The following is a 17101-nucleotide window of genomic DNA, read 5'->3' as shown; positions in this document are numbered from 1 at the left end:
ACAATTTATCATATACTTATTGATATATTATATTTTATTATAATATATAATATAAAACTGTCTATGCTCTCATTTTGAATTGCACTATTTGAAGCACGCGGAGAAATAAACCGAAAGTATTCTTTTGAACGTCATAACAGAAAGTTGTCAGACATCGTTTTTAATGTAAGATAATGCGAAAAAAATAATAATTCATTATATACTCGTGTGGGGTAGTGAAATTCCACCTTGGGGCCAAGATTCACGGTCTAGGACTCGGCAGAGCGTCGTCCTAGACCGTGTATCTTGACCCCTCAGTGGAATTCCACACTCGTAATGGTGAATGATCCTATTAATCACAGATAAAGACACTAAAAAAAGTAAATAATTTTATTTTTTAAATCACATGCCATAAAAAATAATAGTCTACCTCACTTCAAAATTTTGAATCAGGTTGGAGGAAACAAAGAGGGTCGAATCGGTATTCCTTACATTTTAAGTTTTTTTTTTATATCAGATTATATTAACTTTTTAATGGCTTTAAAACATTATTCTGTCTTTTTTCAGATTCCGTTTATAGCGGCGGGAGGCTGGTTTGCGTTGCCACAGAGTCTTTATAGGAGCTGTAACAGGGGCGATAACATATACGACGTCCTCTGTGTTCTCCAATAGTGAAGCAGAATAGCTTGTTTCACTGTTTGAAAAGCGACCATAGTCAACGAATTCATTAAATTATTTCTTCAGAGGCTCATGAAATTTTTCATCTGAATATCTTATTATTTTTTAGGGGGGGGGGGGGGCTTTGGTCGAATTGTGAGAAGAAACTAGACACGATCTCGTTGCGAGCAACGAGTGGGTCTTCCGTCCGATTTTTGAATAGATTAGATTAAACTTATCACTTCAAAGATAGAATCGTAGATCTAAGCGAAAAATAGTAAAAAAAAATTGCGGCAATCGGGGCATGAACCTGGATCACCTTGGCCATGTCCACGATTCTATCAACTGAGCTACTCAGACTCTCAATTCTGAACTTTGACGCTTAATTTCTCGAGAATGTCTGAATTACCTGAAAGCACCTTGTTGCGAGGGACAAGTGGGTCTTTTGTTTGATTTTGAATTGATAGGGTTCAATTAAACTGTTGACATTTTGTACGATTTACTATCATATTAACTTCCTTTTAAACTAATTCTTCAACTTACACTGCGAAATGCATTTTTCCGGAAAACGGCATTTTTAAAATTCAATATCTCTGCAATGCTTTGTCCGATTTTAAATCGGTTTTTAGTTTTGTACTCAGTACAAAAATGTCAACAAAACGCATAAGCTTTAAAATTCCAAAAATCGAAATATTAGAATCATTTTAGACGGACGACCTGCTCATATTAAAATTTGATAAGTTTAAAACATATTTTGGTGGAAAAAAAATTGTAGATTATTTGATTTAAAAAAATTTTAAAACACAATTTTCCAAAAGTGCTGTTTGAGCGGACCGGAAGTGACGGACGATCGTTGTTTTACCTGATCGGCCCTAGAAATTCGAAGATCTATCATTCCTGAAACTTTCAATTTTCTATCTTTAATCGTTTTTGCGAAAAAGGGAGGACAAGATCACTTTTTACAAAAAGAAAAACAAATATAACGGCCGACCGGAAGTGACGTCATCAACAAAAATATACATGATAAAAGACCTTGATATTTTGTATTATTCGTGAAATTTTCATAAAAATTCATTGTAGCATTTTTGAGATATTTGAGTTTTAAGAAAAATGTTAAGAAAAAAAAGAATAATTATAGTGAAAAATAGAGAAAAAGAAACCTAACAAAAACAATAGGGTCTTCCGTTGGAAACGGAAGACCCTAATGACCAAGTTTTTTTTTTTAAATCAAATATCAAGTTGATATCGTTATTTAGAGCTAAATGAATTTTGTTGAATTTGTACATTTAAGTTTATTTTGAAACACTCTTTTTACAGATTACTCTAACAATCTAGAAAATAAGTATTTTCACAGATTTACTAAAGCCTTGTTCCTGTCAATTTTTACTCTAAAATATGGAGGCAATTATTTTTTGACTTTAAAACACACCGTTATTTTGTTCCCTTAACCTCAAACCCTGGATCCGCCCCTCAAATAAGTGTTTTAATATTAAGTAATAGAACATAGAAAGTACAAATTTAGCGATTAGGGGGACTTGATGGTCGTGACAGTTTTTAGAATGTACTGATTTTCTTCTATTTTTTAGAAAAAGAGCTCTGCATAAAAATATAGAAAAATATTCCTTTTAATTGTTAACTTAATGGGTTTTTTCTTTACAAAAAAATCTTATCAATATTATTAAAAATCGAACTATGGCTTATAGTTTATTACTTGTCATTTCAGTCTCACTAAGAAGGGACAAAAGGAGCGAAGCGACCAAACCCTTTCTTAGTCGCTGAAATTTGATCTAAATTTACTTCTTACATGCATGTAACCCACTTGTTCACTGGCTGATCAATCAAATATTATCTGTCTTTTGTTAATGAAACATTTGACGTTGCTGTGACCTAAAAGAAATCGCTTACATGTAATATAAATACCGATTATTGATTGGATAACAAAATGTTCTAACTATTGTTGAAATGCTGAAATTGCAAATCTCCCATTATTATCAAAAGTAGAAGAACATATGTTCATAAAAGTTTATACACAGCTGGTAAAAATATTAAAATTTTGAATTCAACAGATGAATTCACCTTGAGAATTAGGACAAGAGATACATGTATATGAATTCAAGTCGCCCACCATATGATTGTTTATATTAGCTTATACTTCAATCACGTGTTACACGTATACTTTGACTAGCTTGACGCCAGATTTTCACTCTAGTTTTACCCTTCTATACGTCATATGCTGTCTGTCGGCGGAGGTTGGAAGTGTGAGAAAAAAGCACCCCCCCCCATATCTGTTAGACTTACATAACCAGACCAGCAGATATCGAATAACATGGTGTCAGCGTCGAACTGCGTTTTATTGGTCTTTCTGTATGTAAGATTGATTTCATACGTTGATTCCTTCTGTCCTAATAATTTTTTCTGATTCAAGAAAGAGAGAAAAAGAGAGAGAGAGAGAGAGAATGAGAGAGAGCATGAAAATATGCTTTTTTTTTTTTTTTTACATTAAATCTTAATTTTTTAATGTTTTAATGTTTGAATGTTTTAGTTAGGTCCTTTGTTCATCACATTAATCACTCTTATTAAGCTGATTTATTTTCAAACATTGTAACCGTGTGTATGACAATATTAGTATATTTAATTAGCGAAAAAAATCATCACAATACGTGAAGCTACACCCAATGTGGTTTTTTGGATATAGATATTATATGTATTTTTAAAAGGAGACCCCATACATAGTTATTGGGATGAAGATACAACCAAAGACCGTTGTATTTTGAGATGTGATGCTGGATATGAACCTTCTGGATGTCATGTTATCCGGTACTCATACAGAGAAGGAAAATGGAACCATGATATCCCTAGTTGTCAAAAAGGTAAGACATGCGTTTATAGGCAAACGCAAGAGAAGCACTCTCCCTCTCACCCATCAAAATTCCAAACATACAAAGTCCTTAAAAAGATCTATCTATCTATCTATCTATCTATCTATCTATCTATCTATCTATCTATCTATATATCTATCAAACTGTCTGTCTGTCTGTCTGCCTGCCTGTCTTTTTACACCCCCTCTTAAAGTCTTAAATTTGCCAAGACAATGGAAATTATTTAGGACTTTTTCGATTAACATGGGAATTTAAAAATTGTTTTAACTCGCCAAATCTTAACTTCTCCCGCTCACAAAGAGGGCGAAAGGGGAGAAAAGAAAATGAAACGGGAGCGATTATTTCTTTGTATACTGTTATATATTATGGAAAATGTGTAAAAACTTTCTTTTTGAGAACTGGAAAGCTACATGTGCAGTTTGTGAGATTACTAAGCAAACATCCTAAGATAGTGGAAATTCTTAATTGTTAAAGCCAGCCAAAAACCACGGAACAATGCTAGGGACCCAGAAAGGGTTTAAAGTTTAAAATAAAAATAGCATATGGTACGAAATAATGTTTCAAGGAATTGTGTTGAGGTGAGCGATGTGGCCCATGATTCAAAATCTCGTTAGAATTACAACACTTAGAAATTTTATGTACGACTTCTGGTTTGTGAAAGTTTAAATCAGCAAATTGTTATTTTGTTGGATTTAGGCCCTGTAAAGGTAAGAATCAAACGAACATTTGAGAAATGGGGAGTTGGATGACCAAAGTGAGAAACCAAAGCAAGCAGGAGATTAAGTTCATTCTAATTTAATCAAAACAAGCAGTCGTCTGAACCGAATTTCAGACTAGACATTCTGAATATGAAACTTAAATTTGCCTTCACTAATTGTCCAAATGCGTAATGTATGTCACTGGATAGAGAATTTATAAAACTATATGCATGTATTACTAAAGTTTAACACGTTTGTGGTGTGTTATCGCTAGTAATGGGAGGAATTGTATAACCACGTAAATGCACCCATGGATACACCCTTGGCCCAGAGCGTGCATGAAGATATGAATAAACAAATTATTTTAATTCAAAGTTATTTTTATCAAGTTACATGTTTATTCCTAAATAATGCATTTCCTCACACAATATTTTCATTTTGCGCGGGGATGCTCCGCATAGAGTTGCCCTTGTCTCCTTAAGCGTTAGGGCCGCTGTGCACGGTGCAATTCTATCATTAAGCGACGGTTTAGTATTGTCAACTTTTAATGCAACAATTTATAACATTTATATTTAGTGGTTGCAATTGAAACCGTTAATGATATTTATATCATTCAGTAGCGTTGAATCATCAGTTTTTAAATATTGAATTATAATTCAATTCAATAATATTGAATTATAATGACTTTTAAGCGGGTTTAAAACATTACAATTCTTTCTTTTCTAGACCAGGTTAACAGCGGCGGATAGCCAGTTTCCTTCACAGAGGGCTGGTGTGGTCGGAACGGCTGCTACCACTAAAGGGGCTGTAACAAGGGCGATAACCAATGCGGCGTCCGATGCGTTTTCTAACTGTGAAGCAGAATAGCTGTTTTAATTGTATGACAAGCAATCTTAATCAGTGAACTTATTGAATTCTTTCTTCAGAGACTCGTGAGTTTATTACTTTGGATTGGTTTATTGAATAAGTTCCTTTTTTGAGATAGTGTGCACAGATACCACGATTATACAAGGTTCTTCATTTGTTTTTTTATGAGTGCAAACGGTGCTTTAGGAGCTGGCACATGTGCAATTACCTGCACGATGTTTTGATTTTTTTTTTGGGGGGGGGGGGGAGAACGGGGAGACTTTGATCGAATAATAAAATTATTGGCGGATTTCTCGGTCTTTGACTTTAAAATATTAAAAAGATATCGTTATTTAAAGCTAAATATTTTTTGTTAGATTTGTACATTTTAAGTCAATTTTGAAATTGACTTAAATTTAGCTCGTTTTACAGATATCTTTTACATACTAAAGAATAAATATTTTCGCAGATTTACAAAGGTCTTGTTTGTGTCAATTTCTACCATTTAAAAGTTGAGGCAATTATTCTTTGACTTGAAAACAACTTTTTTTGTCCCCTTAACCTTAAACCCTGGCTCCGCCCCTCATAGAAGTATTTTAACATCAAGTAATAGAGCAAAGAAAGTACAAATATAGCAATTATGGGGGGCGTGATGGTCGTGGCCGTTTTTAGAATGTTATATTTTTAAAAAAAAGAGCTCTATATAAAACATTAGAAGAATACCTTTTTTAATTGTAAAATTAATGGGTTTGTTCTTCACTAGATAATAGTTTATATCTACCTGATACAAAAACTTTTAATCTTAAAAATTTCGGTATATTTAAGGCCTATAGTCTATTAGTTGACCATCAAGACTCCTTAAAAAGAGACAAAGGGAGAGAAGCGACCGAACCCTTAGAAGCTAAGATTTTATCTAAACTAACTTAGAACATACTGAGGAATCATTAAAATTCATGGGGCCAGTTTTCATGGATTGCTTAAATTCTACAGGTTCGTAGGGACGTAATTTTGTGTATTCTCTTATACTTACAAAAGACAATCAAACTTAATACACTAATTTATTCATTCTTGGAGGATGTTAATTCGTGGAAAAGAGATACCCACGAATTCCACGAAAATTGAGCCAACAAGAAATCTTATGATTCCACAGTAACCTACTTGGTCGCTTGCTGATCAAAAGGTCTTTGCTAATCAAATGTCACCTCTCTTTTGTTTATGAAAACTTTGACGTTGCAGTGACCTACAAGAAATCAATTGATATAAATATTTACCAACTGCTGATTGGATGATGAAATGTTTTAACTATTGTTCAAATGCTGAAATCACAAATTTTCCATTATTAACAAAGGTAATGGAACATATTTGCATAAAAGTTTGTACACGGCTAGAAAATATGAATTTTTTTTTTCAATTCAAGATGAATTCGCTTCTTAAATTAGTACACCAGATAATATAATGGAAACGTCAATGTGTTGACCAATTCTTGCAATAAAACAATTTAAACGAACTGCTGTGAATCTTTATCAATTATAGACATCTTAAACTCTTATGCATACAGAGTCAAATGTATGTACCGAATATTGTTCCTGCCCGTTTATTATGCTTTGGTAACACCTTGAAATTGCATGTTGATAAATAAATTTCGTCATCTGCGTTTTTGTAAAGAAATGATGTAAAAATATCCTTGCCTATAATTATTATTTATTGGCTCTCCCGTGAAAACTCGAATAAATGAATCGTGTTATTATGATTCGAAGTCACCCATGTCATCATCCATCTTTGATTATATTGGCTGATAGATGTACTTCGATCACCTATTATATGATTAATTCGACTAGACTGACGCCAGATTTTCATTCTAGATTTACCCATCTGTAAGGCGTTTTTGTTGCCATCATTATTTGGGGAGTGTAGGTGTGATTAAACAATGTAATTTGTAAGACAATGGCGGTGTCTGTGGACGGTGTTTTGTTGGTCTTTCTGTGTGTGGGACTGGTTTCAAACGTTGATTCCATCAGTCCCAGTAAGTTTTTCTCTAAATCAGAATGTTATGAATTTACGCAGATCGAGACAATGTAAAACTCGCACTGTATTTTAAATTCTAAACTTTCTTTACGCTTTTTTTCTTCATAATATACATATTACAAGTAATAAGTCAATAAGATCAACATGTATATTTTTCATTCAATCTTATTCAAATTTCATCTATTTAAAAAAAAGCCTTTAATTTTGATATCTTTTTTAGCAGAAAAGAATATATACATTTGAATGTTTTATTGAGGTCCGTTCTTCATCCCGCTAGTAAGTAAACACTTATTAAACTGACTCATCTTCGAACAGGGTAACATGTGTTCTTAAACATTATAGATAACACGAATATGGATATATTGAATAGGTGAAGCAGCAGTCACTGTGTTATCTTTTTATTAATATAGATATTATAGGCATCTTTTGAAAGGAGACCCCAGGCATGGATATTTGGATGAAGATAAAATCAAACACCGTTGTATTTCAAGATGTGATGGTGGATATGAAACTTCGGGATGTCATGTTATCAGATACTCACACAGAGAAGGGAAATTGAACCATGGTGTCCCCAGTTGTCAAAAAGGTGAGGACATGAGTCTGCGCAAAAGTATCTCAGCAAAAAATCCAAACATACGAACTTCCCAAAAAGATCTATCTATCTATCTATCTATCTATCTATCTATCTATCTATCTATCTATCTATCTATCTATCTATCTATCTATCTATCTATCTATCTATCTATCTATCTATCTATCTATCTATCAATCTATCTATCACTTATTGCTTTATTGTAGGTTGAAATAAGATTTATTGATAATACAAAACTTGTACAGAAACAATACAATAATAATTCCGCGTTTTTATTTTCAGTTCGTGGTTTTGGGGGGTTTTTTGTGGGTTTTTTTTTTTTGCCCCTTTACATCCCCCCACGTCTTGAGTTTTCTAAAAACAATGGAATATATGATAAATAATCTTTCTGATTGACATTTATAAATTGCTTTAATTCTCAAAGTCTTTAGTTAATTAACTTCGCCCGCACACAAAGAGTTCGAAAGGGGATAAAATAAAACGGGACGACTTTTTTCGTGTATACAGTAGTTTTAAAAACACATTGCTAATACATGTTCAGCGAATTTTAAGAAACAAAAAGATGTTTCATACATAAGACTTCGGTTTTAAGTTTTTTTATCATTTACAGGCGCGGTTGTCGCGATTTACTGTGATTAAGGGAAAAAGTTATCATTATTAGCAGTTGATATATTGCAGATACTTGCTTGTTTCATTGAGCGTTAGGGCTGCTGTGCATGGTTCAATTCTATCATTCAGCGGCGATTTGGTATTGTCACATTTTAATGCAACAATTTATAGCAATAGTGGTTGCAATTGAAACTCTTATTAAGTTCAATCTTTCAGAAAACGCATCTTAAAAATTTCCATCCACGTTAATTTTTTAATTTTTTTTCCCAGAGCTGCTAGTGTGTAGAAAGACTATAGCAGCAATGACGAATGGAGTAGCGGCAGTTCTAGCGGGGGCTGCTGTTTTAGCGGGGTCCGGGTTTACAGCCGGAGGGGTTTTCAGATCCCGTTTGCACCGAGAAGCTGGTTTACATGCTCACAGAGTTCTGGTGCTGGTGCTATGTTCTCCAATTGTGTAAGAAGAGTAGAATGTTTTGTTTGACATAGAAGCTTATTAACAAACAATTTCATTCAATTCTTTTATCAGAGACCCTTGACTTTTTGGATAAGTTTATGTTACTCTACTTTTTTTTTACTTTTGACATACTCATTTACTAAAAAATGTTCTATCAAATGGGATTAAAGGTTTTTTTATACGGCTTTTTACTGTGTACAGCCGCCATCTATGTAACATATAATCAGTATTTAACTTTTTCAACGCTTCTGCGATTAAGGTAGAACAGGATGGTGAAGTGTTAAATTTTATGTCAATGATAGTTTTTAAAATATCAATACTAAGATGTCCTCTGTAACAAATACTATTTCCTTGGCCATTTTAATGCGAAGGAGATATTTAGATATGGATTATCCCCCTTTTCCGGTATTATAATTTTTATGATTATATCAATTTTCTTAAATTAGAAAAATAATCTCATGAAATGTATTTATAAATATTATTCAATGATTTTAGAAATGGAAACAAATTTTAAAATTGTAATAGGGTTGAAGTTGAAGACTCTAAACTTAAACAGAAGGTTACACATCAAAACTACACTATGGATTTTCTTTAAAGATTTATACATCAAAGTTAACATATGCTTTATAACATATTTAAATATATGATTCCATAGCAACTATCTTGGTATTCAAAGGAGATATATTGACTACATGTACATTAGGAATCAAACTCATCCCTACCCTTAGTTCTGGAATTATGACTTCTTGACACAATTTCTGTTTTAAAACATCAAAGAAGTAATACATGTACATTCTTTGGATTTATTTATCAGCATATCTATGATAATATTAATCATAATGAGTTTGTACATCTACATGACAAAAATAGAAATCGTTGAAATTCCACCAAATTATATATAAGGTAGGGACTTAAGTGAGCGGTTCAAAATAGCGATCTAAGTGAGCGGAACAGCGAGCAGATCAAAAGAGCAATTTAAAAGGGCATGGTCACGATTTTGGTCAAAAATTATTTTTTTGATTTTAATGTTTACAATGCTTCAGTAAGGCATTTTTATTAGGCAACCAAAATTTGAGTGTCATTTGATGAGTTATAAGCGAGTTATAGAGCTTACAATTCTTCGCTATGTAAACAAAGCGTTTGTTTACATTTCGAATGTTGAAGTGAAAATTCCAGTTTTAGACCCAAAATAAATGTGTTAATTGTTAGGAACTGTTAAAGCTATACACGCTATAATTTGCGTCAATTTTGAATAGAGGGGAAAATGTATGCGTTTGATTACTAATTAAAGTTACCTTTATGCTGTTAATTATAATGCTCTATTCGATCACGTAACAAATATATCAAATATTAAACAATAAAAAATATTTATTTTCCTGCCAGGAAAGTAATGCCTCCTCGTGAATATCAATCTATCAGGTGATATCGACAGCTAAATTTAGTCTATCATACCACAACTGGTGAAGGGTCAACATCTTCATAATTGTGATAGTTTCACAAAGGAAAGGATATTTTCAGTAAAGCATAAATTTGTCCGATATACGAGTACAAACAAAAGAAAAAAATACAAGCCTGTGAGTAGATATGAATACTTCCTTTAAACAAATGACGTAGACCTGTGTTTTTCCCCTGTGTGCTATTTATAGATCGTATAAGTGTTAATGCAGAAGTAAGGGTATCGTGAATGACAAACGTATTTTACTCATTATACATGTATGTATTTCAAATTAACAACTGTTAAGCATATTAAAAATCAAGTTGGATATTTAATTAGGCAAGCAATAACGACCACCTAGTTCTCCGCGGACATGCGCAATGAGGTCGGTTTCGCTCTTCCTTCATCAATATTCATGAAAAGGTATATTTTCCTGGCAGGAAAATAAACAATTAAAAATCTATATCTTTGTAACGAGATGGAATTCACCATTGTAATTTACAGATTAAGGATAACTTTTATAAGTAGACAAACACATGCGTTTTCACTGTCATTCAAAATTGACGTAAATTATAGCGTGTATAGCTTTAATTTATGCTTTAAATGAATAATAAGGTAGACAAACCAGCTTTAAAAAGATTTTTTACTGGTATATTGAACCTATGTAAACAAAAACAGGGCACGAGCCTTGTTTACATGACGAAGAATTGTAAGCCCTGTATCTTGCTTAAAACTCAACGACTGGCACCCAAATTTCATTTGATCATAAGAAATGCATTCCTAAAGCATTGCAAATAATAAAAACAGAAAAAATAAAATTTGACCAAAATCGTGACCATGCCCCTTTAAGTGAGCTGTTCAAGATAGCGATCTAATTTAAGTGTCTGGATTAAGGTTTACTTAATGTGGCGATTCAAGTAAGCGAACCAACACTGCAATTTAAGTGAGCGGACCAAAATAGTAATACAAATAAACAGACCAAACAGCGATCATTTTTTTTTCCTTTTTGCGATGATATAGCTTCTAAGACATATTTAAATGTTTAAATTTTTTTCTTTCGAATTAAATTGCTGGTATATTTATCTTCCAAAAAGTAGAAACTTGTTTAATTTATGTTTGGTTGGTAGATACTTTGTAACTACTGCTCTCTAATTTGAAATAGCCAACTGCAACTAGTTATTGACACGTGATATAATAATAATTGGTCCAACTTGACAGTTACATTATCTAGAATTTTAAAAAGGTTGAGAAATAGGTTGATCTAATATTCAAGTAGAAAAATGTCTCAGGTGTAACTTGCACTGGGCCTAACTAGTAAAACACGATGTTTACTAAGAAACTGAGATTTATTTATTTAACAACGATTGATAAACAAGTTTTTTACAACTTATATTAATATCTCTCGTTGGCACGGATGTTAGCGCGAGGTGGTCATTCGTGTGGGAAGAAGCCAGAGTACCCGGAGAGAACCCAATTGTCCAAGCGGGCGACCGTCATACCCTATCACATACAACCACTGTCTATCAAGGGGATCGCACTCGGGTCGCAGCGGTGAAAAGCGAAAGCATTGTCCTCTACGCTACTTGGACACAATGTTTAATAGTATGTTTACTAGTAAGCTTATTTGATGTATACTACATGTAGTATATGGAGATTTCGTAAACGAATATTTGGGTCACTAATGGAGCGGTTCTAAGATAAAATATTGTAAATGATGTACGGCATATCATATTTACATGTACAGTTTATATCATTGTCAACTTGGTAAAAATCTGAATCTGAAACGAGGTTATGATCAAAAGCGAAAAATATTTCTTCAGTTCTCTGTAGGTCATGTAGCATTGTGCTGATATCCGATTTCACATACACCATCCCATTTAATTCTAGGAAGGTCACGTGATACCTGAAGGGTATATCAGCTAAGACAACCGGATTAATCAAAGAGTTTGTGTATGATGGCAAAAGAGTCGAGATTGGAAGTCAGGACAAAAATGAAGGTGTGTAAGCTCTTCTTGTTTATAATTTTACGTGCCTGAAAAAGGCTTTTAATACTGTCGGTGTAAACTTACATATAGTCACTGTATACCGGGTTTTTCCCCCGTGTGTTTTTCGCCCTTCTACACTTTCAAACAGTTAAGCCCCGTCTTAAATTCGCCCTTTGCCCCATCTTAAATTCACCTAGACACATTTGTGTTTACTATTATTTGATTTGGGACATTGGATTTTGCCCAGTCTAAAATCCGCCCGCTGACAACGATGGCGAAAGGGGCGAAAATAAACGGGGGCGAATATTTCCCTGTTTACAGTATACAGATTGGCTTCTTGATCGTGGTAATGGAGTCCACTACATTACTGGAACGCCGCGTGCGCCTGTCTCAGAGCACATGCTAGTGCATGTGCTACAGAGAAACGGGGGATAACTATTGTGCGTAATTCTAATTAAAATCGGTGATTGAGGAAATTTTTTATTTAATTCACTTTTTGATTAGCTCAGACAGCGCCGTCCCATATCGGACTCAGAAACCTTACAGAACAAAATCTCGGTACATATGTAAATTATTCAGGCATGGCTTTTAAATGCCTTTTGTTATAGAACTGATCATGAAGTTTAGAGTAAAATGCACAAAACCACCGATCAAAGTGTAAAATTACAGATCAGTACGCTTCCTTAGAAACCAGTCAAGCACGGCGTATAAGTAATTGATTCGACAGAACCAAGCTAGCGGAGTCCATTGTAACATGGCGTCAGCAGTGAACGGTGTGTTGTTGGTCTGTCTGTGTGTGGGACTGGTTTCATTCGTTGATTCCGAATGTCCAAGTAAGTTTTCTATTAAAATGCATGATACAAGCTTACGCATATCAAGACGATGTTTAATCACATTGCATGTACAATGCTTTCTAAATTCCACTTTCGATTAAATTTGTCCCTTATTATTAGTGTATACCCGGAGAAATAGAGGGGGGGAGGGGGGTAATAGAGATATTTGATTGTTATTTAGGTGCCTTCTACCCAATGTCTGTCAATCTAATTCCTTCTAACCCCTATTGAAACAATGATAAATCGTGTTCTCCAAAATTGTAATCGATGATATTGATTGCATCATACGTCAGGAATGTTGCATATTTGGGTTTTTAAAAATAAGAACTTGAGGATTTTTCACAACTTCTGCAGGTCCGTGTCATAAAAAACAAAACTTTTTTTGTTGTCTAGTTCCAGGATCTACGTCTACAAAGTAATTTGTGTTTCAAGGGGCTTTGGAAACGCGCTTTGCACATGCGCAAAAATGTCTCCTTCATTTGTCTGATGCAATGGCAATTAAAATACATGTATCACATTACAGCAAATTGACCTCTAAAGAGAAAATTTCATCATTTAAATTGTAATTCTTTAAAACGATACTTAAAACAAAACCTTTAATTATATATACTTGTCACAAGCATATGGGCTTATTTTTTAAAACGACAATACACAAAGCACTTCAAGTTTGGAATGATATGATATCTTTCAGATCGATAGCAAAATGACATGAATTTTAATTGTTCAGTATAAAGTATGTTTAATAATAAGTTTTGCTAGCATGCGAAGTATGGAGCCGTCGTAGTGCCAATATTATCTATTTAAGAATCTGGCAGTGTGTTTAGTGTGAGGAGATAATACAAATTCGTACATGTACAGTAAAAAGGTTCAGTTTAATAAATAAAGATTATCAATTAAAGTTTAAACGGTTGCTAAAGACTATTTCATTTCATTTTGCTAATGATTATTTCATTTCATTTTTGCGTGACTGCAAGTTTAAATATTTATTGTATTTTTCAATCTTGCTACACGTAATTAAAATAAAGAGAGAGAGAGAGAGAGAGAGAGAGAGAGAGAGAGAGAGAGAGAGAGAGAGAGAGAGAGAGAGAGAGAGTAAATATACGTATTTGTTCTCGTCTAAAGATAAAGTTTGCCCCGTGTCTGGTCTCTCCTCCAAAACTTGACCCATTAATTGTTTAAAAACATGGTATTGCACACCACAAGCATCAAACATTGCTACGATTTTATTAAGCAACCCAATTGTTATATTATCAACCACTCTACACGTGGTTGAACACGGACGATAACTGTGTTCTGAATATCATCGTTTAATTTTTTTAAAAAAAACGATAGATGGTGAAATAAGACAAGATGTTGATGTTTTAACATAAATCAAAGTAGAATATGATATGAAAATCGACCAGTACTTACGTATTTTGAGAATATTATCCGAACACTTATACTTCCGCTCGAAATTTCACAGGAACTGAACAAATCTCGGTGAAGTCTCGTGAACTTTCATTCGAGCACCTCTGGATTTATTAGATACTTAGCAACGATAAAGAAAACATTCCGAACACATTCGCAGGGGTGATATAATAAAACGCTAGTCCTGAATTTATATTTAAAAACTTTACATATGCGTACGTTGTTGCACTCGTTAAAACCACAGGTGATTTAGGACAGGGCCGACCACCCCCAGCCCCACCCCTACGTATAAACCCCTGAATCTTTTCTCTTTTTTTATTAAAATTATCTTTTTATAACATATTTTTGATCAAATTTATACATTCGTAGCACAATATATTACCCCAAATCTTTTTTTTTTAAATTGGACCCGCTTTATATATGATACATATACGTATGTATGAATATATGTAGTATTTGTTACAGTGTATATACAGAGAGAGAGTCTACTTAATTTTATTTCAAATATTTGTTATTTTTTTAATAAATAAGATTCGAAATTTGTCATAAAAGGAAAATTTAATAAAAAAAGGGTGTGATTGAAGAAGGGAAGGGGGGGGGGGGTCGATCCCGTCCTCAAGCACTTGACATGTGCTTATATAAATAACAATACATGTATGTTTATTTTGAAAGGAGCCAGCAGTTATGGTTTCTGGGTGGAACATAACAACGACGGACGCTGTATTTTGAAGTGTGATGACGGATACGAACCCTCAGGCTGTCATGTACTACGATACTCACACAACGAAAGGAAATGGAACCATGATGTCCCTACTTGTGAAAGAAGTAAGACATGAGCGAGTCACCCCCCCCCCCCCCCCAAAAAAATATCATTTTAAATAACACACACGAAAAAACAAAAACAAGTAAAATACCCCCCCCCCCCAAAAAAAATGAAAAAAAAAATCTAATAAATCGATATTAATAGATCTACATTATAATAAAAATTCTATTACGTGTATATTCATTTCAGATATTAGATCTACATCATAATAAAAATTCTATTACGTGTATATTCATTTCAGATATGTTCTACAAGATATAACAATACTTAGTCTAGTATTTGTCATGAAAAATACCACATATAATTATTAATATAATAGTTAATACATATGACTAAGTGAATGCATTTGCATTGTTTTATGTTGCATTTACATATATATATTTTATATATTAATAGTTTTTGAAATGAAACAAATCTAGAGTCTCTTGTGTCTGGGAAGACTGTAGTAGCAGTGGGAACTGGAGTACCGGCGGTCCTAGCTGCCCCAGCTGTTTTAGCGGGGGTCGGGTTTACTGCCGCAGGAGTAGCAGCAGGGTCCATAGCTGCTATGCTACAGGTAACAATCATTATGTCGTTTTGACTGTATGATATTGTAAGTGTCATTAAGGTTTAATTTTGATAATCATTATTGATAAAAATTGAAGAGTAAGGATTTAGATAATATAAAATATTTTAAGTTTTAAAAAACTTCATGGCATATATAATTTTTAAATGGTGTATTACTTGCACAGGGTGATACCCTGTCATTCAATCAAAAAGTAAATGAAATGTAACGAAATAGTTACTAATTGGCACAGTTCTGTCATGCAGTCTGTCTCAAAATATTTATGCACCACATTGGTGCAACAAAAATTATAGATGAAAGGGAAAATTTCAAAGATAATTTCATTCACACATTATCATTTTTCACTCGGAAAAATTCAAATGAAGGAAAACATTTCTTGTGGAGGTTTATGATGAGAGACTCTAGGTGTTCCTTGGCCTTCCTCGCCTTCTTTTTCCTTCAGGGGCCCAGGCGAACGCAGTTCTGATATTTGGGTTGTTGTTGCTATTTGTTCATATACTAGTAGTTGGTGGTTTGATATCTTGTCTGGCCAGTGTATTATCAAAATTCTCCGAGGACATTTGTTTAATAACACACCCATCTTTATTTTCAGATCGCGTTTGCACCGAGTAGCTGGTTTCCATTACCATGGAGTGTTGATGTGATGGGTACTGGGTTCTCAATTTGTGAAGAAGAGTAGCTGGTTTTGTTTGACAATAAAAGCTTAGTAATAAGCATTTTCATTAAATTCTTTACTCAGAGACTCGTGGCTTTTGGATTAGTTTATATGTTACTCTTCTTTTTTGGTCATTTGACGTACTGAGAAATGTTCTATTGGAAATGATTAGAGGGTTCTTCATAGGCTTTCTACAGTGTACAGCCGACATCTATATATTAATTTTTTTTCAGATGCTTCTACAATTAGGGGGAACATGATGGTGAGGTGTAAAATTTTATGTCACGGATATTTTTAATACGTCAATATTTAGATGTCTTCTGTAACATATATTATTTTCGTGGCCACTGTCATGCCTTCAAAGGAGATAATTTGATATACATAAACCACCTTTTCTGGCATTATCAACTTTTATGTTAATTTCAATTTTCTGAAATTAGAAAACTAATCTCATGAAATTTATTTTTGATTGTTATTCAATGATTTTAAAAATGGAAACAAATATAAAATGGTAATAGGATTGACCTTTTAACAAGCTGATATGATATGAAAAAAATAATAACATTAATATTTCAAATGAAGAGTTGCAGACTCTAAACTTTAAAAGAAGGTTACACATCAAAACTACACTGTTGATTTTCTTTGAAGATTTATACATC

The 17101-nt window shown here is 33.4% G+C and overlaps 1 protein-coding gene across 1 annotated transcript; it reads left to right on the top strand.

Moving 5' to 3' along the window:
• Positions 1-12804: 12804 nt before the first annotated feature.
• LOC128162178 (uncharacterized) lies at positions 12805-15995 on the top strand. The gene is made up of 4 exons (XM_052825365.1): positions 12805-12992; positions 15072-15224; positions 15642-15778; positions 15954-15995. Exons 1-4 carry the CDS (start codon positions 12914-12916, stop codon positions 15993-15995), a joined length of 411 nt encoding a protein of 136 aa, XP_052681325.1. The 5' UTR covers positions 12805-12913.
• The last annotated feature ends 1106 nt before the right edge of the window (positions 15996-17101 follow it).

This window comes from Crassostrea angulata, chromosome 9, assembly GCF_025612915.1.
Source record: "Crassostrea angulata isolate pt1a10 chromosome 9, ASM2561291v2, whole genome shotgun sequence".
NCBI classification, from domain to species: Eukaryota; Metazoa; Mollusca; class Bivalvia; order Ostreida; family Ostreidae; genus Magallana; species Magallana angulata.
The sequence above is the reverse complement of the archived record's forward strand: the minus strand, read 5'-3'. Positions and strand labels throughout refer to the sequence as shown.

Coding starts and splice junctions, on each gene's coding strand:
- LOC128162178 (XM_052825365.1), top strand. CDS start 12,914: ATGGCGTCAGCAGTGAACGGTGTGTTGTTGGTCTGTCTGTGTGTGGGA. Junction 15,225..15,641: donor TGTCCCTACTTGTGAAAGAA/GTAAGACATGAG, acceptor AAACAAATCTAG/AGTCTCTTGTGTCTGGGAAG. Junction 15,779..15,953: donor CCATAGCTGCTATGCTACAG/GTAACAATCATT, acceptor TTACTTGCACAG/GGTGATACCCTGTCATTCAA.